This window comes from Antechinus flavipes, chromosome 4 (assembly GCF_016432865.1).
Source record: "Antechinus flavipes isolate AdamAnt ecotype Samford, QLD, Australia chromosome 4, AdamAnt_v2, whole genome shotgun sequence".
NCBI classification, from domain to species: domain Eukaryota; kingdom Metazoa; phylum Chordata; class Mammalia; order Dasyuromorphia; family Dasyuridae; genus Antechinus; species Antechinus flavipes.
In genome coordinates this window covers 8365396-8387055 of record NC_067401.1, presented here as the reverse complement: position 1 = coordinate 8387055, position 21660 = coordinate 8365396, and the positions used below count along the sequence as shown (strand labels likewise).

At 48.8% G+C, this 21660-nt stretch overlaps 1 protein-coding gene and 2 non-coding genes across 7 annotated transcripts in view; all 3 read left to right on the top strand.

Annotated features, from left to right (window-relative positions):
* The window catches only part of ATG16L1 (autophagy related 16 like 1), a 28426-nt gene extending 12800 nt beyond the window's left edge, over positions 1-15626 (top strand). Inside the window, exons 7-19 of one of the 5 annotated variants that reach the window (XM_051999313.1) lie at positions 606-692; positions 1342-1398; positions 1607-1657; positions 2318-2420; positions 3838-3943; positions 8151-8221; positions 8836-8907; positions 10332-10452; positions 10872-10977; positions 11476-11625; positions 11752-11799; positions 12235-12336; positions 14113-15626. In XM_051999313.1, the coding sequence (XP_051855273.1) occupies positions 606-692; positions 1342-1398; positions 1607-1657; positions 2318-2420; positions 3838-3943; positions 8151-8221; positions 8836-8907; positions 10332-10452; positions 10872-10977; positions 11476-11625; positions 11752-11799; positions 12235-12336; positions 14113-14206 (1168 nt within the window). In that variant the 3' untranslated portion in view covers positions 14207-15626. The remainder of the gene's footprint in view (positions 1-605; positions 693-1341; positions 1399-1606; positions 1658-2317; positions 2421-3837; positions 3944-8150; positions 8222-8835; positions 8908-10331; positions 10453-10871; positions 10978-11475; positions 11626-11751; positions 11800-12234; positions 12337-14112) is intronic. The other 4 variants (XM_051999314.1, XM_051999315.1, XM_051999316.1 and 1 more) reach the window with 4 other exon arrangements.
* Positions 2594-2878, top strand: LOC127563654 (small Cajal body-specific RNA 6). The gene has a single exon (XR_007954092.1). It is a non-coding gene; the product is annotated as a small Cajal body-specific RNA 6 (non-coding RNA).
* LOC127563653 (small Cajal body-specific RNA 6) lies at positions 9598-9866 on the top strand. Its single transcript, XR_007954091.1, has one exon. It is a non-coding gene; the product is annotated as a small Cajal body-specific RNA 6 (non-coding RNA).
* Positions 15627-21660: the final 6034 nt, after the last annotated feature.

Below are 21660 nucleotides of genomic sequence, written 5' to 3'. Positions count from 1 at the left end.
ATCCTGGTCTGGGAAGCCTAAATTGTCTTTGAATAGCTAGGAGTCCATGCCCTCGTGTCAGCAGAGACGGTTGAGTGTGACGTGTGAGAAACTTCTAGGCTCCGGCTCATTGCTTTAAAGCCAGTGGCTGTGTAGGGACTCCCTTCGACTGTTCTCTGTTGATCTCTTGTGCCTACGGCCAGCCTGTAGGACGCTTGGCACATCTTTGCCCACGTCCCCTCCCCTCGATAGCCCACCTGTGCATGGAGTCGGTCGCATGGGCCTCGGCCTAGGGGCCATTTGTTTATCTCCCCCACCACCCTCCCCTCTCCCGGGAACTGGACTAGACCAGTTCTCGTTCAGTGCCGGGTCTGGTTGTGGCCCTGCTTGCCACTCCAAGGGGACCCCAGGATGTGATTGGGTGAAGCTGAAAGCTTGGCTTGTAGAAGGAGATGTTTCTATGGAGCCCTGGACTCAACTTTAGGTGGAGCAATGACTTGGGACATTAGTGATGTTCTCAGTGTGGCCTAGTGAGAGTGGTGACGGACGAGAAGCGATACGGGGCATTCGTAATGGGGCGGCCGCTAGCCACTCCACCAAGCAGAAACGTTCCCATCCTTCCCCAGGGATGATGACATAGAAGTGCTTGTGGATGAAGCTTCAGACGCGACTGAGGAGACGTCGCCCATTCGAGCAATCAGCCGGACAGCCACGTAAGCACGATGTGTGTTGGGAGGGAAAGTGAGGTCACTTCTCGTGCTCCCTAGGGAAGCTTAGCTCCCCCCGTGGAAGTAAAAGCAGCGAGTGTTGGACTGGACAGAGTGAGGGCAGCAGGAGGAGCCGCCAGAGCCTGCCACGTTACATAGGAGGGACAGGAGGGAACGTGTGGCCAGCACCCCCGGGACTGGCGGCTGGGCCTCCGCTCGGGCCAGACCGTTATTTTGTTCATGTTGTTGGAGGTTTAGAACAAAAACGTGACGGCTTGGGAAATGGTGATGACAAACTCCTGTGCACCAAACTTCTTGTTTCATTCCCGAGTATTTAAGAATAGCCAGAATTGCCACAGTTTGAAACTCTGAGAGCAGAATCCTTTCATGTTAGGAAAAGTTTGTGCTTCTTGACATGGAAGGAAGGATGGGCTTCTTCCTCCCCTTGCTACTCCTCCTCCCAGCTGGGTTCTCCCTCCTGCCTCCCCCCGTGTGCATCTCCTGGTTGGTTCTGTGCTATATTGTTTCTCCCAGGTGGGCTGTGGGGCTTAAGGGTTAGATGTTCTCCCAGATTGCTTTTTTATGTGGACTCTATTAATGGGTTTTGGGGGGAGACTGTTCACAGGGTTTAAACCTGTCCTCCTGTCCTCTTTAGTAAGCGACTCTCCCAGCCTGCTGGAGGCCTTCTGGACTCTATCACTAATATCTTTGGGTAGGTTAGACAACATTCACCTTTTAATTTATGTATCTGTATATGTTCAAGTGGGAAATAAACGGACACGAGAATATCAGGGATGCGAGCAATACAAAGTATTTGAATGTCAGCTTTTCTTCTAGCTTTTGCCCTCCCCTCCCTTTTCCCCCTCGACTTCCCATTTCTTACATCTTGCCGTGTGCTGACCTCTGACCTTTCCCTCCAGTCTGTCCGAGTCTCCCCTTTTGGGACACCACCCTTCTTCTGATGCTGCCAGGTGAACACATTATCCACTCTTAGCCCAGCATGTGAGTGTGGGACATAGAGACGATGCTGACCCCGTTTCCTTGCCCTCCGTCACCTGACATACACAGGACTAACCCGGAAGCTTTGCATGTGCCTCTTAGCCCTTCCGGATGGGACCTGGGGTGGTTGGACCTTCCACCCTCCTTGCTCTCTGTCGTTAACTTTCCTAATCAGCATGCTAATGCTAGCAAAGGCTCTTTAACACACTTGTGCATTGGATGCCGCTGGGGTCAGGAGCCGGGGCTGGATTTTCCCCATATTGAAAATTAAGACCGTGAAGAGGCACAGCACTGATCTCAGAAGTCTCTTTAAAGATAGAGAGTAGTCCATTTCACTGTTCTAATGATGGTGATGTAGTTCTGGAAGACTGGGCACCTAGCCCAGCCCGAATGGGCACCCTGGGGTCTGTGATCCAGGGAGCGGGGGCTGCTGGTTTGCGCTGGTGACCAACCTGCCAACACGGCTGCTCTTAAGAAATACGTTCTTTGGTGACTAGCCAGCATGGGAAGGGAAAGAACTAGAAATAACCCACTTAGACAGTTCATCTGATTCTTTTGTCTGCCATCTTTGCCTGTGGTAGCTAAGCTTCGTCTTCCCGTTTTAACGTGTTTGCATTTGTCTTTTCCCTCAGGAGGCGCTCTGTCTCCTCCCTTCCTGTTCCTCAGGATAACCCAGATGCTCATCCTAGTTCTAATAAAGAAGTGCAGGTCCCCACGACTGCAGTTTATGTCTTTGTAAGTAGCGGGGACGAAATATATGGAAAGCACTGCACCCTCTCCCTCCCCACCCCCCAAGACAGATCCCCCTTCATCGTGCCACTGAACTTGAACCAGAGTTTCTCCTTGAGCTCGGGCCGAGCTTTAGAGCCAAGGTCGCCCATCACCCAGAAGTGTCGGCCGTTTGCCGAGGTCAGTGATGAGAAGTCAAGGTCTGACCGCACCGAGAAATCACATTCCCGCTTGTGGCCTTCATGGCTCCCAGCAGCCCATCGCTTCTCACCCAGGCACGCTTCAGGCATGCTGACCCTGGGACGGTGGAGCCGCTGACAAGTGGGACGTGTCCGGCGTGTGCTCCCTCGAGGAGAAGGGAGGGACACGCCGGGCGGCCGTCCGACAAACCTGGCCTGAGGAGCTCCGAGTGGAGAGCCGCAGGGATGCGATGGTGCGTGATCTCAAGTTTTCAAGCTGAGACCTCGTGAGCCGATTGGCCGCCTGAGCACACAGGAGAGCCATTTAAATCCAGGAAGCACCCTGGGAAGGGAATTAATCCTGTTCCCCCAGCTAGCTAAAGAGACCTCAGTACCTCCCAAGAAGAGGCTGGTCATAGTAGTGAATTCTTGTAATTAATCAGTCACTCATGACCCTGTACTTAATTCTGACCCTGTAACATCACATCTGGCACGTGATTCTGTGTTCTTAAAAGGCACGGGAAGAAACAGTTGTAAAAAAAAAAGAAAAAGAAACTAGCTCTTGACTTCCTCTGCTCATCTTGGAGCAGTCCCCGCCCTTTTCCCTTCTTCATAACTGCTGCTGCTGCCTTTTGACCAGCCAGAAATCCTCAGCCCTTCCTACCTTCAGTGGTTTTTCAGCATTAGTCCCAGTATCCAGAAGACCTGATAGTTGAATTTTCTTGGAAAGGATTTTATTTCCTTGAAAAAAGCTGGGGTATTTTGATGACTGCACTTGGCCCTGTGGATGCTTGTGCTTACCGCTCACATCCTGGATTTATAGCAGCACAAAAGGTTCAGCACCATTAGTGGCTCCCATGTCCTCAGCCTCACGGAGCAGAGAGGACTTGGCAGAGCGTAGATTGTTTTTTCCGAAAAGCTCTCTCGATCAGCTTGTGCACGGACTTAAGTTACAAGAGTACGGGTCCAAAGTGCATTACTCTTAGAGGAAACAGAGTTGATAGAAAGATTTAAGGGCCCCCTAATGTGGTTCTTAAAATGAACTTGTAGTTGTGAGAGCACACTCACATTAGTAGCAGCTTTAAAACCAATACGAGTCTGAACCAGAGACCCACTCGTGTTTATAAACGGGCCTGCTTCAAGAGATGAGACCCAAGCTTTGGTTATGGTCCCCCATGGTTGACTTCCATCAGCATCTGGGTGAGGAGACGATCGGGAGCTGAGGTGCAATTCTTGTCTTTCAGGACGCCCACGACGGAGAAGTGAACGCTGTGCAATTCAGCCCCGGCTCCAGGTTACTCGCCACAGGAGGCATGGATCGAAGAGTTAAGCTTTGGGAAGTGTTTGGAGGTGAGATGCTACAGTAAAATAAGAAACCACTAGGAATGTCATGTTAGCTGCCATTTCATTTTGGAAAAAAGTTGGTGTGAAAGAGACTTAGCGTCTGGGAGGGAGGCTGTGCTCAGGAGGACCTTATTCAATTCCCGATGTATTTGAGAGAGGACATTGATAAATGTTAGTCAGGGCTGCTAGAGTGAAGGGCCTGGAGATACAGCCACATGCTGGCCTGAATAATAGTTGTCACATCGAAGAGGCTGGATTTGTTCTGTTGGGTGGAAGCTGTACTACTTGAGTGGATAGAGGGAAAAGTTTCCTAATCTAATCAGCTGTTTTAGCTGCTCAGAACTGGAAGAACTGCCAGCTTCCAGTGGATTGCCCCATTGCTGAAAGTCTGGGATTTTCAGTCAAGGCTTGGGCCAGATGGCAGAACTCTTTAAGTTGCCTTTCTCTCTGGAGATTCCCCTCGTGTAAAGTTGATCTGGGGCTCTCTGTAGCTGTGTCTATAGAAGAGTAGCTCTGGAAGGCTTTCCCAAACTAGAATGGGTTTCCTGTCCAGACCCCCTGATCCACCCTATCGGTCCCCCAAGACCAGCAGCCTAGGACCCTGGAGCTCATCACCGGGGTGCTGCCCATGCTGGATTATTTGGCCAGAGTGGCTCTCAGAGACCTCGACCCAAGTTGATAGGGAGAGTTCTTTGGCTGCCTCAATTGCGGTCTCAGTCCAATTCTGCCACTGATTGATCACTTATCCATATGCCATCACTATAAACCCTTCAAGATGGGCTAGGCTAAGTAACACAAAACTGGTGGGAGAGTGAAGGTATCGGGCCAAGCGAAAGATCCTGGGAGGGCCCCCAGGAGTGGAAGGAACTGGTATGGGAGCTTGTGCTTCAATCACAGGAACAGTTCTTATCTGAGCTCAATCTTTGAGGCCTCTCGGATTTGGGAAAGGGAAAGGATCACTAGATTCCCCTATTCCACTTAAAAATATCGCTTACTAGTTGGGCCAACTTTGAGCTAAGAGACTCCCCCAGGTCAGAGAGGGTGTCGGGGACACCCCATGAATGCCGTAGCTTTGTTCCTGACAAATATTGTCACTGTAGGTCAGCTGAAACCTTGATGCCAAGAGCAGCAGGCCTTGGGGAGCTGCCAAGGCCTCTACCTCAGGCCCTTCCGAGCTGCCTGGAGTCCTCACACTGAATTGGGGCTTGCTCATTGAGCCCCACAGTGACTTGGTGGGCCGTTGGCTAGTCTTGCATGTTTATTCAGGAAGCAATTGTGTGCTTGTGGAGAGCTCAACCCACCTGCCAAGGAGTCCCAGTGTGCAGATCTGCTCCTGGAGTCCTTGGGCTCCCATTGGTACCTAGTAGATGGGCACGTCCAAGGCAAGATGGGCATCCAGGGCTTCCTGACTAGAAGCCTATTAGATGATAGTTACCTGAATCCTGTTCATTCTTTCTCCCTTTTCAGGCCTGGGGGAAATAATGGCCTCTGTTGATATCCCCAGAGCAGATAGCTGTCATTGTCAGTCATTGAGAACAGTGATGGAAGCCAGGAAAGTGGCCTCTCGGCCCCTCAGTCCTTTGCAGGCATCCAGGGCTCCTTAAACCCCAAGGGGTCTGTGAATCTGGATGGAGAAAACATGAGCTCTTTATTTTTGCCTGTGTCTGGCTAAAATTATTGTTCTGAGAAGGGGATGCAACAGTGTTGACGGGGTCTGTGACACCCCAAATGGTTAAAATCTCTCCGTGTATTTGACATTTCTTCAGGAGAGATGGCGCTACCTTTGCCTGCTCCTCTTCCATTAAAAGCTGTTAAGATAACAGTAAGCTTCTCTTCGATCTCTTCCCACAACCACCGCTGACTTAGAGGGGGCTAGAACGCAAGGGTTTCGTTTTTTTCCTGGCCGGCTACATTTTTGTCCTAAAATCTTCCTTCAGAAATAGTGGTAGATAAACTTAAATCTTGGTCACAGCCAGGGCCTCACAGTGCCAGGGGATGGTTGGAAAAGTTTTAGAACTGCACTTCCATGGCAAAAGTGTCTTGAATTACAGAATTCTACTCATTGCTGACAGATGGTTATGAATAATAGGCCACTTTCCTTTCTCCTCACTGGTCTGTAGCCAAAAGACATTTTGTGGAATAGAAGTAGAGACAAAGAAAGAGGATGTTTTTCCTTTGTAAAAATTTGTTGTTATTGTTGATAACGTTTGTTTTATATCACTTGTTTCTTCCAATGTCCTCCTTTTCTCTCCCCCCAGCCATCTCATATAACACCATTTTTTTTTTTAAGAAAAAGAAAAGGTTAATTGGTTTAAGATCATAGCAATACGTTGAAGAAGATTGAAAATCCTTGTAGTGTTCCCTGTCCATGTACCTCCTGCCTCTACAAATGAGGCAGGGAATGCCTCTGATTTAGAATGGTTTTTCTGATTTGGTGAACAAACCTCCTCAGCCCTGATCTAAGTGAAGAACTGCCGTGTAGTCTATGACAGGGGTCCCGTTATTATCTGAGAAGGTACAAGCTCCTCCATAACAATCCAGGAAGAAAAGCTACACACCAGAAATCCCTCCAATGGGATTCGGGTACTTGTCTTGCTGTGATCAGAGGCGGTGAGGTGGCCCAGGGAGTAAGAAGACCCATCTCCCTGAGTTCAAATTTGCCACAGACATTCATAGCTTTGTGATCCTGGGCAAGCCCCTTTCCCCTGTTTGCCTCAGTTTCCTCATCTGTCAAATGAACTGGAGAAGGAAATGGCCAACAAAAACCTGAGTGGGATCATGAAGAGTTGGACAAGACTGAGCAACAGTTGTTTGCTTTGTCTCAGCCAAAAAAGACTCCTGGTTTGAACCAAGTGAGCCAAAATCAAAATCTCTGCAGAGTAGAAAATGAGCTTGGAACTTCAGGTATAAAGTTGACCTTGGGCTCTCTGTAGCTGTGTCTGTAGAAGAGTAGCTCTGGAAGTCTTTTCCAAACTTAGAAGGGTTTCCTGTCCAGATTAAAAAGTGGTTTCGTTTTGCAAAATAGCAGCTAGAGCCAGAAGTGGAGGAATAGTTGTGGGCAGACTTTCCGTACAAGACCAGCTCGGCCCCAAGATAACAGACTTTCAGCCACAGCCATTCTCCAGGACCAGCTTGGGTACCAGCATCGAGGGGCTAGTTAAGAAATCACAGGTCTCTGACATTCAAGGTGTTTTCAGTCTTTGCCCAGATGTACCTCCAGGGCCTCGAGTCCAACCAGTACCTGAGCAAGAGGCCCCTCAACAACATACCCTTCCTAAAGGGTCACCCTGGCTTCTGCTTGAAGATCTCTGAGATGGCCAGAAAGGACTTGAGAATGTCTGGTCTGTCTCATTTTGGAAACGGGAAAAGGCCCAGAAAGATTGTGCCTGGCCTGGGATCACATGGCTGTCCACTGGCAGATGGGTAGCCGATCTCTCCAGAGGCTCTGGGCCTCCTTCCATGCTCTTTGCCCACAAAAGGTATCTAGGAAACGCTGAATTGAGGAGGATTGGCTTTGCCGTGCCCATGCATTTGGCGTGGAGGGGACCCTCACTTGGGAGGCCCTTGGCCTGGTGAAGGAGAAGGAGACCATGCCTTGATCCGCAGCCTCCTGCCCCATGGTTCCCACATAGTGGTCAGACTCTTGGTGCGGGTCAGAAGGAACCAATCGATGACCAGAAGGAGCTCCCAGAGGCCGGGCTATGCCTCTCCCAAAGCTGATCTTTCCCACCTCTGTTTACGTCCAGGATTGGCAATGAATGGCGTTTGGGATGGTAGAGAAGATGGCTTCAGAGGGCATCGGGCCCTGGGACAGAGTCGGCTTTGTTGGTCCTGGATCAGTGAGGGAACATCTCGTGTCAGCTCTTCCCTTGCCTTTACCGAGGAGCTTCTCAGAATTGCTGGGGCTGCAGCTTTTCCTATAATCACACTTGTATACTCACTGTCCCAGGGACCTCCTGCAGATAACCAGCACAAGAAAATGTCCCAGCTTCAGGGTTCAGAGGTCTCTCTGTTGGCCTTGAAAGACATTGTGCTTCATTGGAAAGATTTGGCCTTGGGGTCAGAGGCTCTGGATTCAGATCTCAACTCTGCCTCAGGTTACACTTGGTCTCTCTGAGCCTCAGTTTCCTCTAATGTAAAATGAGTCTGGACTCTGAAGATCAATGACTCTTAGAATGATCTTGTTGCAATCTCCTTTTCTTTTTTCACACAGATAAGTGTGAGGCGAAAGGCTCCCTTTCTGGCAGTAACGCGGGAATCACCAGCATTGAATTTGACAGTGCTGTAAGTATTGACCTAACTAATGCCCTTGAACCTTGTGATAAAGGGGCAGAGCCACTTGTGCCCATCAGTGCTTATGCTCCATTGGATGAGCATCTGCCTCCCTCCTAACTCAAAAGCCAGATCAGAGAAAGAGTCGCATACATAAAACATTTGTCGCGTCTCCGTGTCAGTTCTGGCCACACCTGCCCCGGAGAGTAAACAGACCATTTTTAGAGTGGTCAGGCTAGGGGTGGTCATCGAGATGCCAGATTGTCTAAGTAGATAGAACCTTAAGCAGAAACTGCAGCCAGTTGGTGAGCAGGAAAGGCCTGGGGGCCTGAGGGGCCTGAGGGTTGTCATGTCCCACAAATGCTTAGCATTCACTGATGGGCTCATGATGTTTGCTCTGACATCAGTTACTCTCATCTCTGGCCTTTTTGGGTGATTCCAGATGGTTTGTCGACAGCTAAGTGTGTGCTGAGCCTGGCACACCGGGGGAGCGGGAGGCCCAGGGAGGGAAGCACGCACTGAGCAGCTGCAGATAATTAGTCCTTATTTCCCTCTGACCTTGGGACTGGACTTTCACAGAGGTCCTGAGCTTCTTGGGTCTGATCTTAGTGTCTGTGTCCCCACAGGGATCTTACCTTTTGGCATCTTCAAATGATTTTGCCAGCAGAATCTGGACTGTGGATGATAACCGGTTACGGGTAAGGCTTCCCTGCCTCCCCCCCAAAGCTAGATCACAGTTGTGGGCACTAGGAATAGCTGGAGGGTTCTAGATTGGATTTCTTTCCATTTTGCACAGTTGGTCATTCTTGTCTAATAGCTAGATTGCCATTTCTCACTTTGTCCAAGGTCCAGCCTCAGTGATAGTGTGCAGAGTAAAGCATGTGGGAAATTCAAAAGGTTCATCCAGAAACCAGGTCAACAGTGTCCATCTGTAATTGCATCTTGGCTGGGCTCAGAAATCAGTCCTGTCCTTTGGCTTACTATACAGCTAAGAAGTGTATATCTAAAGTTGGCTTTGGACATGCAGTCAATAAGCATTTATTATGCTCTTGCTGTGTGCCAAGCCCTATGTGAAACCTTGGGAATGTCTCCCAGGAGTACATGCTCTGACCAGGGAGACAGCATGCAGAAAAGACCAAGCTTCTAGTAGTGGGGACTGAGAAAGGCCTTGGACCCAAAGAGCAGGAGTGGAGCTTTGTGAAAAGCCCCAGAAAGGGCCGAGCCCTCTAGTGGGAAACCAAAGCAGGGAGATCAGGCCTCGGTGCACTGATGGCTTTGTAATTCTCAGAGAAAAAGTGAAAAACCTTGGGACTTGGGCCAGGGTCATAGATAGAAGGACCTGTTTTGGATCTTATGAGGCTTTTGAGCCTTGTTCTTTGCATAAAAGGGGTCAGTGATGAAGAGTAAAAGGTCTGATTACCCTGAGATGACTCCACCTCCCAATTCCCAGCAGTCTCTTGGCTGTCAGGCTCTAGTTGTGCTGTGGCTAAGCTGAGGCCTGCTGACATCACAGGGCGCCCCGCGCGTGTGCGTGTGTTTGCTCGAGTTTCAGTGAATGCACCACAGTGGTTGGCATCCAACAGTGGGAGTCGGCAAGGAATAAGGGTGGCGGGAACGCATCTCTTGGGGTCTGATCTGAACCTTACAAACTGAGGCCTCTGGGTAGGAAAGGATTGAGAACCCCAATTCTGAGGTGAATTTCTTCAGTGTGGGACGCTGCCACAATTGCCCTCAGAGGGACCCCCTTGCTGTGTCCTCCTCCCGAGTGAGCCCCCATAGTCAGGAGGAACAGCGGCTCAGGACTGGTTTGCATCCCACCAATACACAGTGCATTTGCTATGGGGGGGGTCAGGCCCTGCTGGTGCTCAAGGCCGCAGTGACTTTTCACTGTCATGTCAGAGAATTCTGGCCCTTTCTTTGAAACTGTGATAGGCTCGATTCTTTACATCCTATGACTGCTTTTTGGGGGGCTGGGTTTGTTTCTTTTCTCTTGGGGCAGGAGATGGTGAATGTGCTTCTGGTCTGAGTGCCTCCTGCGGCAGCCAAAAAACTTTGGCTAAGATTGGGGTAGCCCTCCCCTCCCCCACAAGTAACCCTTGTTTTACCCTGTTCTCTCCCCCAGCACACGCTCACGGGGCACAGTGGAAAAGTTCTTTCTGCCAAGTTCCTGCTGGACAACGCGCGGATTGTTTCGGGAAGTCACGACCGGACGCTTAAACTCTGGGATCTGCGCAGTAAAGTCTGTAAGAAGCTCGTCATCATCGTGTATCAGCCCTCCTTTACCACGTAGAAATGCTAGTGACCATGGCCGTTCTCTGTAGTGCAGATCCGCCTCTAGAACAGATTCTGCTAGTGGTGAGATGACAGATGCTGGTGGGCTTGGAGCCTCTGTGTCATAAGCCGTAGTTTTCCCATTTTACAGATGAGGAAACTGTCGGTGGTCAGCAGCCGGCCCGGGCTTTCAGAGCCCACTTGGTTCCACTGCTCTTACCATTTTCCCATTCACTAGCAAGTAAGGTTCAGTCATCATGGCGCAGGTTTGCAATACCAGCAGCGCTCTCACCATGAGATGCAACGGGCACTGAAAAACACTTTAATTGCAAGACACTGGTGGGGAGAGGAGGGGGTCTGTTTGGTGAGTCAGGACCATTCTCCTTTGCAGGTATAAAAACGGTTTTTGCTGGATCCAGTTGCAATGATATCGTCTGCACAGAACAGTGTGTAATGAGTGGACATTTTGACAAGAAAATCCGTTTCTGGGACATACGGTAAAATAATTGTGGCTTAAGAACCAAGGGGAGAGGTTTTGTGCAAGACTTGTTCCTTGTGTGACTTAGAAAACTATTGTTTGAGATTCCCCAAGCCCCCAGCCCTTCCTCTACCTCTGTCTAGTCCAAGACGGCGGGGCCCTTCTGTGTGACCCACTGCCCTTAAGGGAACATCACTTTGAAAGCCCCCAGAGCCTGGAGGAGCCTCTCCCCTTCCAGGGGCACTGACCGGACCAAGCAGTACTCTTGGCTACCAATAATGGGAAGGGGGAGGGAAGAGCTGGGGAAACATGAGTAAAGGGGGAGATTCCACTGGACAGACCTCATCCTTGTACCTTCTTAAGCTAATTTGCCGTTATCTTGGTAATAGCGCTCAAAAATGGATCCGTGATTTCTGACCTTTTTGGTAGTTATTCGTAGCGTAAGAATAATAGTGTTTCTGTTGCCCTGGCGATTTTTTCGTAACAGTAGCTCCAATATCCTTTGCCTCCCCCTTAGATCTGAAAGTATAATCCGGGAATTGGAACTCTTGGGGAAGATCACAGCCCTTGACTTGAATCCAGAGAGAACAGATCTCTTAAGCTGCTCCCGAGATGATCTTCTGAAAATTATTGACCTACGAGTTAATGCTGTCAAACAGACCTTCAGGTGACCCAAGGAGGGTGATTCGGGGCCATCATCAGGCTGCCCGGTGGCTTGAGGGTTACGCCATGTCGGGCTTGGGGGCAGAGCTTTGGGGAAGGACTTCATATTTACTTTGCCGTTTGATTTCAGTGCTCCAGGATTCAAGTGTGGCTCTGATTGGACCCGAGTCGTGTTCAGGTGAGTGCTGCTCCGGAGACAGAGCTGGGGTAGTCTTTTCTATAAGACTGCTCGCACACAGTAGTATCCATCTCCTCCATAGTGTGACGAGGTGAGGTCACGCTGCAGGGTCCTGGGCGACTGTCAAGAGATTCTGAAGGGCCTCAGATTTTGCCCAGGATCCCTTCATTGTCCCAGCCACTTACCCCCTTTCCCTCTTTACTAGCCCTTCTGCTCCCCACACTGGAATGCTGCCTCCATGGCTTTGGCCCTTGGAAGGGGGGGACACTGAGACCAGGCAGGGGTGGGTTTGCTCCCCTTCTCCTGCAGGGTCAGTGACATGAGCCTGCTCCATTCCAAATGGCCGTGAGGCTCAGACCAGCTTTTAGGTAGTAAGGAGCACGTGGCGATGTATGTTTGGGGGAGCCCATCTCTCCTTCTTGCTTCCTCCCCCAGCCCTGATGGCGGCTACATAGCAGCTGGCTCCGCAGAAGGGTCTCTCTACATCTGGAATGTGCTCACGGGCAAAGTGGAAAAGGTCCTTTCAAAACAGCACAGGTAAGATGGTGGCCTGGGTCAGGAGTCCCTGGAGGGGGGCCAGGAGCTTCTGTCTGCCTAGCTTCTGCCTCTGTCCAGTCCCTGCCCCAGGGGGTCCCAGAGCGGGCAGGCCAGGAAGCTCACGTTGGGCCAGCAGGTTCCCAGACGTGTTCACTGCTCATTCCCATTGTGCAGCTAGGATGGTATAAAAGGAGCAGGAGCTCCGGGTTTTAGAACCTGTCTTCAAGTCCTCCTTGTGATCGAGTAGGTCTTTTCAGCCACGCCTGTTGGATTCAGTGATTCAGCTTTGAATCAGGCTTAGGAAGGACCTTCAAGGAGGAAGCTTGAGCTCAGGGAAGGGCAGTAACTGGCTTTGATCCCACAGCTAGAGAGCAGTCGAGCTGCGCTAAGGCAGATACCCCTGAGCCCAAGTGCTTCTCTTCACCTGGATCCTGCAGTTGTAGGAGTTACCCGTTTCAGAAGAGACAAATGGCGATTAAAATACCTCATTAGCAACGAGGATGCTATTTTACCCAAAAAGATCACTTTTTTCAAGTTTTTGATGCTTGAGATTCATCCTGCAGATTATCATTCAATCCTTGGGCAGACTTAGAGCCACTGAAACCTCGGGAGGCCGGCCTTGTGGCTAAGGATGGCGGAGACGTGGCAGCCCAAGAGCGGGCCGCGTACCTGCCTTCAGACCCCCGAAGTCCAAAGTCTTTGCCAGTAGCCTAGCAGAGTCAGTCCCTTTGGGGAAGCCATCTTTGGCAGTAGGGCATGACCCAGCAGCTAGTGTAGGTTCCATTTGGAAGACAGAGGCTCATGTTTTTCATAGATCTTTTACTCATTCTGAAAATTGAGTGCTTTCAAGACACTCCCAGGATTTCTTAAGATTTTGATTTCCAAATTAGTTTTCTCTCCCACGTCCCTAAGATGGCAAGCAATGTGATGCAGGTTAGCCATGTACAGTCATATGAAACCTATTTCCACATTAGTCATGCTGTGAAAGAAGAATCAGAACAAAAGGGGAAGCCCGGAGCTCTGCCTCCCATTCAGCCTCCCATTCAACCTGGCTGGCTAACGGATCGCTTCCTCCTTCCCCAGTGACGGGCATCCTTCAGTGAAGACCCAGATTTAGGGAGCAAAGATTTGAAGAAAGACAGCATTAAAGCCCATTTCTTTCCCGTTGATTCGGGTGAACAAGAGTCTTCTCTTTTATTTCTCGGGCTTTGATCTGTTTCCAAGCATACTTTTAGAAAAGTTTTATCTGTCACTTCCCAGTGATTTTTCTCCTTTAAAACAAAAAAAATATAGTCAAGCCAAATAAGCACATTGGCCATCTCGGGGAAAGGAAGCCACGGTGGTCTGCCCATTGAACGCCGTTAGGAAGCCCTCCCGTGCTTGTGGTCACCATGCACGTGGTCCTCCCGGTTCTGCTGAGGTGGTTCTGCGTGCTCTCGCACAAGGCTTCCCAAGCTTGTCCGTGTTCTTCACGCGCCGTGTTGTTGGGCCATTCTTCCCCCAGTTGATGGGCAGTCAACTTCCATTCTTGTGTCCAACCCTGTGGTGATTTTGGGGTCAATGGGGGAAGAGTGACTTTTGGTAGAATCGTGGCAATTTGAGTGTGTGAGGGTGCCTGTCTACTTATAGTCGGGGTGAAATAGAACCCACTTCTGTCCATCTCCTGGACATTTGGGACGTCAATGAACTACTCATATTCTAGCCAGTTGGTTGTTTGTACAAGAGCCTGGGGGGCTTCATTACTGTCTTCCCGTGCTTTTTTTGTTTGTTTTTCAGTTCTTCGATTAATGCGGTGGCGTGGTCGCCTTCTGGCACTCATGTGGTTAGCGTGGACAAAGGAAACAAAGCTATCCTGTGGTCTGAGTACTGAGTGGCTGGCACAGGAAAAACGAGACCTCGGGTGCCGCATCGGGGGGGGCGCTGACCCAGGACAGGATCGAGGAAGGCTCGTCCTGGAGCTGGCCTCGCGCCGACTTCCCTGCCACGGGCCCCGCTTTGACTTCCCAGAGAAGAGCTCTAGTGACGCGGTGGCCATTGTTCCTTGGACAGATTCAGAGGCCTCGGAGACGAATCCTGAGAAGGTAACCAACGCTGCAGGCGTTTCACCAGGGATCCGTGTCCTGCCTTTGGTTTGGAGGAAGAACACTACTGGCTTTGACTTTCCATACCTCAGGGGATGGAGCACGGCACCGGCTGGGTCCCCTCACGGACAGCAGTGCCAATTATCCCAAATATCCGTGTTCCTTCTCCTTTAGCACTTTCCCCCGTCCTTGAAAAGTTAGAATTATTCTCGGTTCTGGTCTGACCAAGTCCCGTATTTGGGGGTCCAACAAGTCAGCAAGTTGGCTCAGGCATTGGGTTAGGAGAAACCTGAGATGTGGAGGGAGGGGTCCCGACGGGTCCGTCGTGGGCGAGCAGGCGTGAGCGATCCGGCGGCCTGTGTCTGTTTACATGTCTCTCGTTCTGGTCTTCTCTAGCCACCCTTCCAAAAATTCAGCATTCTGCTTACGCTGCTGCCCAAGGGAGAATCGGAGTAGGAAGCAGCCTCCTGTGTGTCAGTTTGCCATAAATCTTAAGATTGCAGATGTCCTGAGATCTCCGGGGGGGAGGAGGGGCCACTCGACCCCCCAGGACGCTCTGTGCTCCCGTTAAGTTCTGGGGGGCCCACGAGAGGTCGAACCCTTGAATGTATTCTCACTCTGGGACTTGGCCCTTCCCCGTGACCCATCCCCTTCACCAAGCACACGGGCGATCCCTCTTTGGTGCTTGACGGAAGAGATCTGAGGAAGCCGCTTCTGCGCCCTCCCCTCCCAGAGCCCGAGACGAGGCAGAGCAGGTTCCGCTCATCCACACTTTGCCCCATGCTCCTGTGTATACAATTTCAATTATGTCAGACGGGCTTCCGAGCCCCTCTTGTTGTCACTGTCTAATTTGCACTTTATTTTGCTTCCTTCCTGAACTCCTTCTGTCTCCAGTTTGGGAAGTGTCTCTTAGAGCCGAGTAAAGGCCTTGGGGTCCAGTTGCCTCATCTGCAAGGGGAGGTGCTGGACTCCGCCACCTCTAAGGTTCCTTCCGGCTCCGAGTCTCCAATCCTCAGCCAAGGGAATACTCACCACATTCTTATTCTCCGCCCACCCTCCCATAACCCGGATCCCAATTCTTGATTCAGGCAACCTCTCTGGAAAGGAGTCGGATGAAATAGACAGACCTGGACACATCTTTTATTTATTTTATTATACTGCCCAGGAGAACTTGATTGTAAATAAATAAATTCTGCTTTAAAAATTTCACGCTTCTGGGTCGCGGTGCTGGTTTTTCTCCCTCGTCTTTAAAGGGGAAGAAGTTACTTTCTGCCATCTACCTTTTGGGCTTCTTTCCCTTAAAATGATTTCTTATCACTCGGTGTAGGTTCTTGGCCAGTACGCCACATGTTGATCCACTTTCCAATGGTCTTGTCTCCAGATCAAAACGGAAGGCCTCTTCTTGCTGCCTCCATAAGAACCTTGACACAAAATCCACTTGAAACTAAGGTGTTTGATCTCTCTCCGATATCCTGTACTCTTAAAGAGAGTGACTGATATTGGGACTGACGTTCTAGTTGTCTTTATGTAATCGCCAGTAAAGGACCTTTGAACTGCAGGAACGTGGCTTGTTGATGTTGTGCCTGGAAATGGGTCCGTCTCCCCTTAAATAAGACCCTCAGGAGGCAGTTATCAGAGGCAGCCGATAGTCACAGCGTGAGCTTGACCTTTCACTGTGCGGCTGGTACTGGGTAAGGCCGCCTTTCTCAGCCCGGGCCAAAAATAGGAGTCCTGCCCATTTGAGATTAGCCTCCCTCTCCTGACCTTGAAGGGCAGTATGATGCAGCTCTCCTCGGCTTTAAGGGCTAAAGAAAGAAGGCCGTTCTGTGTCATAATCCACGGGAAAAAGATTAGGAAAAGACCAAGTCTGCAGAAACTGCTCAGGGAGCAAGAGCTCCAGGATGGGCCCGAATATGGGGAGGGTGGTTCCCTGTAGCGCAGGGAAGGAGCGAGGGAGGAGTACGACTGGCCTTGGCTTCTGCCTTCAAACTCAGATCGGGGGCCTTCATTGTAGCTTGCTTTAAATGTTTTATGTAAATACTGTTTGAGTGAATCCAGGTTTTCTAGTGAGCCCATATCCCTGCCTTCACAGAGCTTCCTTTATATCAGCAAAAATGTGTACACGTGTGTGTGTTTGTGTGTGTCTATTAATGTAAAATGTCTAGTCAGCACCAGCAGCAGCTGCAGGTCAAGAAGGCCTTGGCTGGGAGGAGCAGCTTAAACCGAACTTTGAACAGAACTGGTCGTTCCACGAGGTAGAAAGCCTGGCCAAAGGTCTGGAGGCTGGAGATGGGACGCTGAGTAGGAAGCACAGTCAGTGGGTGAGCCTGGTGTACGGCAGGAAGTAGGAGAAGAGGAATCCTGGGGAGGGAGACTACAGCTGGTTTGGGAAGGGACTGGCGAGCTTTAATCCCAGGCACCGCGCCAGCAGCCTCGGCCCTCTTAGAGGGGAGCAGGGGGAAGCTGCCGAGACCCCGGGTCTTGGTATGTACGCAGAGAAAGCTTCCTAGCCGATGTGTCCCAGAATGGCCTGGACTGCCCCGGGAGGCTCCTTCACCATGGCCTGCGCAACTTTGTGGGGCAGGGCTTTTTAGTCACGGATGGCTTGGACCGCACGGGTTCTGTCCAACTGAAGAGAGTCTGTAAGGAAATCTTAATTCCAGTTACTAAAACAGCACAGTTGAATAGGAAGTGATTGTGCAAGACATAAATCATGTAGGAAAAGGTAAAAGGAATAATTGTGTTCGACGAATGAGGGCTGAGAACAAGAGCTGACACAGGAATTAGATGGGGAAGGAGAGCTGATGGTTCTGGAATGGATTAAAGAGGAAATAATACATAGAAGTCCAGAAGGGTATTGGGTCTAAATTTATAAGAAAATTTTTAAAAGGGAGGAATAGAATAAAGGGGTATGTAGATTAAGGGGCAAGGGATAAAGTATATAAATTTAAGGGAAAAGGATAAGGTTTCTAGATTAAGAGGAAAGGGATCAGGCCCTAGATTAAGGGCCATCAGATAAAAGGGGAAGAAAAAGATGGAGAGAGAGGACAAAGGAAGGATCCTGGAAGGGGGAGGAGAATAGATTAAGCAAGTAAAGCAAGGGAGGGATAGGAGCACAGCAGGAATAGAAAATGAGATACACCCAAACATCACAATAATCAAGAAAAGGCTTTATTAGGGAAAAATAAAAAAGCTAAGGTTGTAATTATTGATCTCAGACAAAGTTAAAGCTAAAATAGACTTAATCAAAAGAAATATGGAAAGTATGCCACATGTCAGTATAAGGCTGGAATATTGTTATGAGTAGGAAATGGTAAGCGGGTAGATTTAGAAAAATGTGGAAAGACTTGGGCTTATGAAGGATGGTTTTATCCTTCAGAGAAACAGAAGGCAAACAATATGGCCTTCCGTGAATGTGTAAATATCTAGGATTATAGATATATGTGTGTATGTGTATATAAATATATCCATACTTAATCTTGGGAGAGATGGGAGGAGGGCAACAGAAAGGGGAAAAAAAGAATAAAATAATAAGTGTGCAGTAGAGAGCAAGAGAAAACCTCCAAGGAAGCAAAGATGGACAGCTCGAAATAAAATGTATAGTATTCATTACATAGGCTTTCTTGAAATGGAAATTTATTGCTTCGTATTTTGAATTCTCTCACGTTCTGTGTACATGGCCATGTTTTTCTTAATTTTTTTCTATTTTAAATTTTATATTTAAGTTTTAAATAAATATTCAATTTTTAAGAAACCAGAACCTTTTGGTATATCAGGACTGAAGAAATGGAACTAAATAGCTCAGATTCTTCACAGGAGCAAGATTTTTTGCCTAACTGTGGCCCAGAACTATAGCAGACTTTTGGGAGGTCATCTTTGTAAGGTTCTCCTTGGCCTGGAAATGCTCCCCCACCCCCACATCCTCATAAATAACCATGTGATTTTCATCTTAGATGGTTGTCCAGGGCGTTTGAGGGGAAGGGATTTGTCCAGATTTACCGCATCATTATGTGTCACATTTCATCCAAACTAAGTCTTCTAAGATGGAAATTGTTTTGCTTTCTGACAGAGATTTGAGAAAAGGGAAAGATTTTTAAAATTATTTTTCAAGCACCTGCACCCAGTACACTTAGCTTTGTAGCAGAAGGCTCCCTTGAGTGCTTATTGACAATTGTTTTCACCCCGAATTGCTGGCGGGATGTCCGAGCCGACGCCTAGATGAAACCATCTCAGCCGCATCTACTGTGTTTTCGTGACTTTTCATTTATCTGAATTTGATGGATGGATCCAAAGGGCAAAATGTGTTTATTTCATGGTTGAGGTTTAAGGATGTCATCACCTTTGAAATGCCCTATAATCATTGTTATAATATATTTATAATATTATATGCAATATATATATATAATAATTGTTATTCCACAAGCATTAAGTGCCTACTGTGTGTCAAGCCACGTGTGCTGATGCTGAAAATAGAAAGTAAAAAAAATATGATGGTCCCTATCTTCAAGAAGGCAGGAGGGGAGCAGGATATAAAGAAAAGTGATGTAAAGGAAAACTTATTAGAGTCGTCTGGAGATGGGAAGACAAAGGGAAGCAAAAAAGCCTTCTTGGAGGGGATGATTTTTGAGCTACCCTTTGAAGCAAAATAGGTAGAGATCTGGGAGAAAATGCATTCCAGGAATGGAGGCCAGACTTGGACTCTTCTTTGTGATGAACAAATCTGGGAGTAAGCAAAGCAGAGATAATTCTGCTTGTTTGCTCACCAAATTTCCTTCCTTTCCCAGAAGACCTAAAGAGCCAGCAGATGATGAATCCATTTCTCCTAGATCATCAGGAGCCATCCAGGGACTTTACCGCTGTCTCCCAATTTAGTTGAAATGGGGATTTAGAAAATATCCCATTTGAGTATAGAGAATTCAAAAATAATATTGGCTCTTGCTCTCCCTCTTCAAGAGCAATACACAAAGAAACTGGGTTCAAAATAACTGCAGAAATAGCTAATCTTTTTTTTCATTTTTTAGTTTTGCTTTATTATATCTTAATTCTTATAAAGTCATTAGCTTCCATTTGCTCAGTTCTATTTTTAAAGTAATTTTCCTCAGTGAGCTTTTGTACCTCCTTTCCCAATTGGCCAATTTTGCTTTTTAAGGCATTCTTCTCATTCGTTTTTTTGTATTTCCTTGTGCATCTCTCTCAATTCTTTCCCCAACTTTTCCTTCCTCTTGATTTTCAAAGTCCTTTTTGAGCTCTTCCATGGCCTGAGCCCAGTTATTTTTCTTGAAGGCTTTGGAGATAGGATAACTTTGTTCTCATCTTCTGAGTGTGTTTTGGTCTTTTTTGTTACCATAATCACTTTCAGAAACTTTTTGCTTTCTGCTCATTTTCCTAGGCTGTCACTCTGCTTTTAACTCTTTGTTAAAGTAAAGCTCCGTTTCCTGGGCGGAGAGGGCACTGTCGCAAGCTTCAGGGGGTTTGTGCAGCTGTTTTCAGAGATCCTTCTGGAAATCTGACTACAAGCCGCCTTTTCTGCCCTGGAGCTGTCAGGTGTGTAAGAATAAGGTGCTGGCCAGGGCTGGGGCACCATTGACTGGGGCTGTCCTAGGACTATACACCGGACTTTCGCCCAGTTGTCACAGGCCCTCTCCAATGATCTTCCGAGTCCTCCCTGGTGTCCCTGGGCTGAGAGTCCAGAAACCTCCAGCACTGCTACTGATTCAGAGGTCCCGACCTCACTGATCCCAGGGGGCTGGGCTGGGCCTGGGGCTGCACTGGACTCCCACCCTGGTTCCACAAACCTTCCAGGCCCTCTTAGGTGTTTCTGGGCTGAGAGGTCTGGAAGTCACCAGGACTGCTGCTGATTCAGACGTTGAGCCGGGCCGGGGCTGGGGCTGGGTCTGGGGCCACACTGGGCTCCCACCCTGTTGTCACAGACCTTTTCTGCTGAGCTTCTAAGTGGCCTTTGGCTGGAAAATGTTCTACTCCTGTTTGGGGGTGTTCTGATGCTCTGAAATTTGTTTCAAGTCATCATTTAAAGGAACTTGGAGCAATTTGGGGGAGAGGTCGGGCAAGTTCCTGGCTTTGCCATCTTGGCTCCATCCAGAAAAGTATGTTCTATTTAAGGGGTCACCTGAAACACCAAAACACACAAGAACGCGATAAATACAACTGTAAAACTGCCCAGAAGTAAGTAGAGGAGAGTCATCACCCGTGGCTAGGTCATATCAGTATATCACAAATGGCAACGATATTCATTTACTTATTCAGCGCCAGACCAATCAAATGGCCAATGGATTGCTTTAGAGAGGAAGAGAAGGAAGAAAGGAAGGACAGGAGGGAGGAAAGAAGGAAGGGAGGAAGAGAAGGAGGGAGGGAGGAAAAAAGGAAGGAAGGATGGGAGGGAGGGAGGAAGTTATTACATTTTTAAAAATATACTGAAGAGAAGGAAGGTGGCTGGATAGCTTTGAACATGCTGAATTTGCGGTTTCATTCGGCCGATTTTGTTATCCTACTCTCAACGTGGAATTTTTTTAATTTTTCAAGGATAAATGAGAAACTTGTCTCTTCCAAGTTCAAGGTAAACCATGAAAGGGCCTCCCCCGATCGTGCTGCTGCTCTCCGGTAATGAGCACCACCTACTCAGACCACAGGAATCCTGGAGGGCCCGGAAGGCTCGAGGAAGGGCCCGGAAGGCTCGAGGAAGGGCCCGGGAAGAACGGCCTCTTTGCCCAAGATCGTCCATCTGTGGCAGACACTCAGATAAGGCTCTTGAGTGAATTTGGCCGTGGCTAGTGAGGGAAACAAGCTAATCATTACTGCTAAGACACCTATAGGCCAGCAGGCCTCCTGACCTTTTTATTAAAGTTTGTGACCTCAAGATGTCATTAAGTGTTCATTCAGCTTAATTAAGCCTGGATTTTCAAGCCTTTTGTCTTGAGGAAAACAAATTCAGTCTATTTCTAGAAACCCAAAGAGGTTTAGGAAAGAAAAATAGCTTTCCTTTGGACACCTTCCCTCCCAGCCCCCCTCCCCCCCATGCTGAGCCTGAGAAGATGCACCTGGGGAAGAAGAGCTCGTTCTCCGACTAATGCTGGGAACTGCTGACGCGCCGGTTTTCTGATTCAGGGCTAATCCAAGACCTGTCTCCTGTTCTCTATGTGGGATTATCTCCGGCTCATCAGGCAGTCCATCCAAATCTGCTACATATTCCCCTCTTCATCCCTTGGACCCTTGGCTCTCATCCATT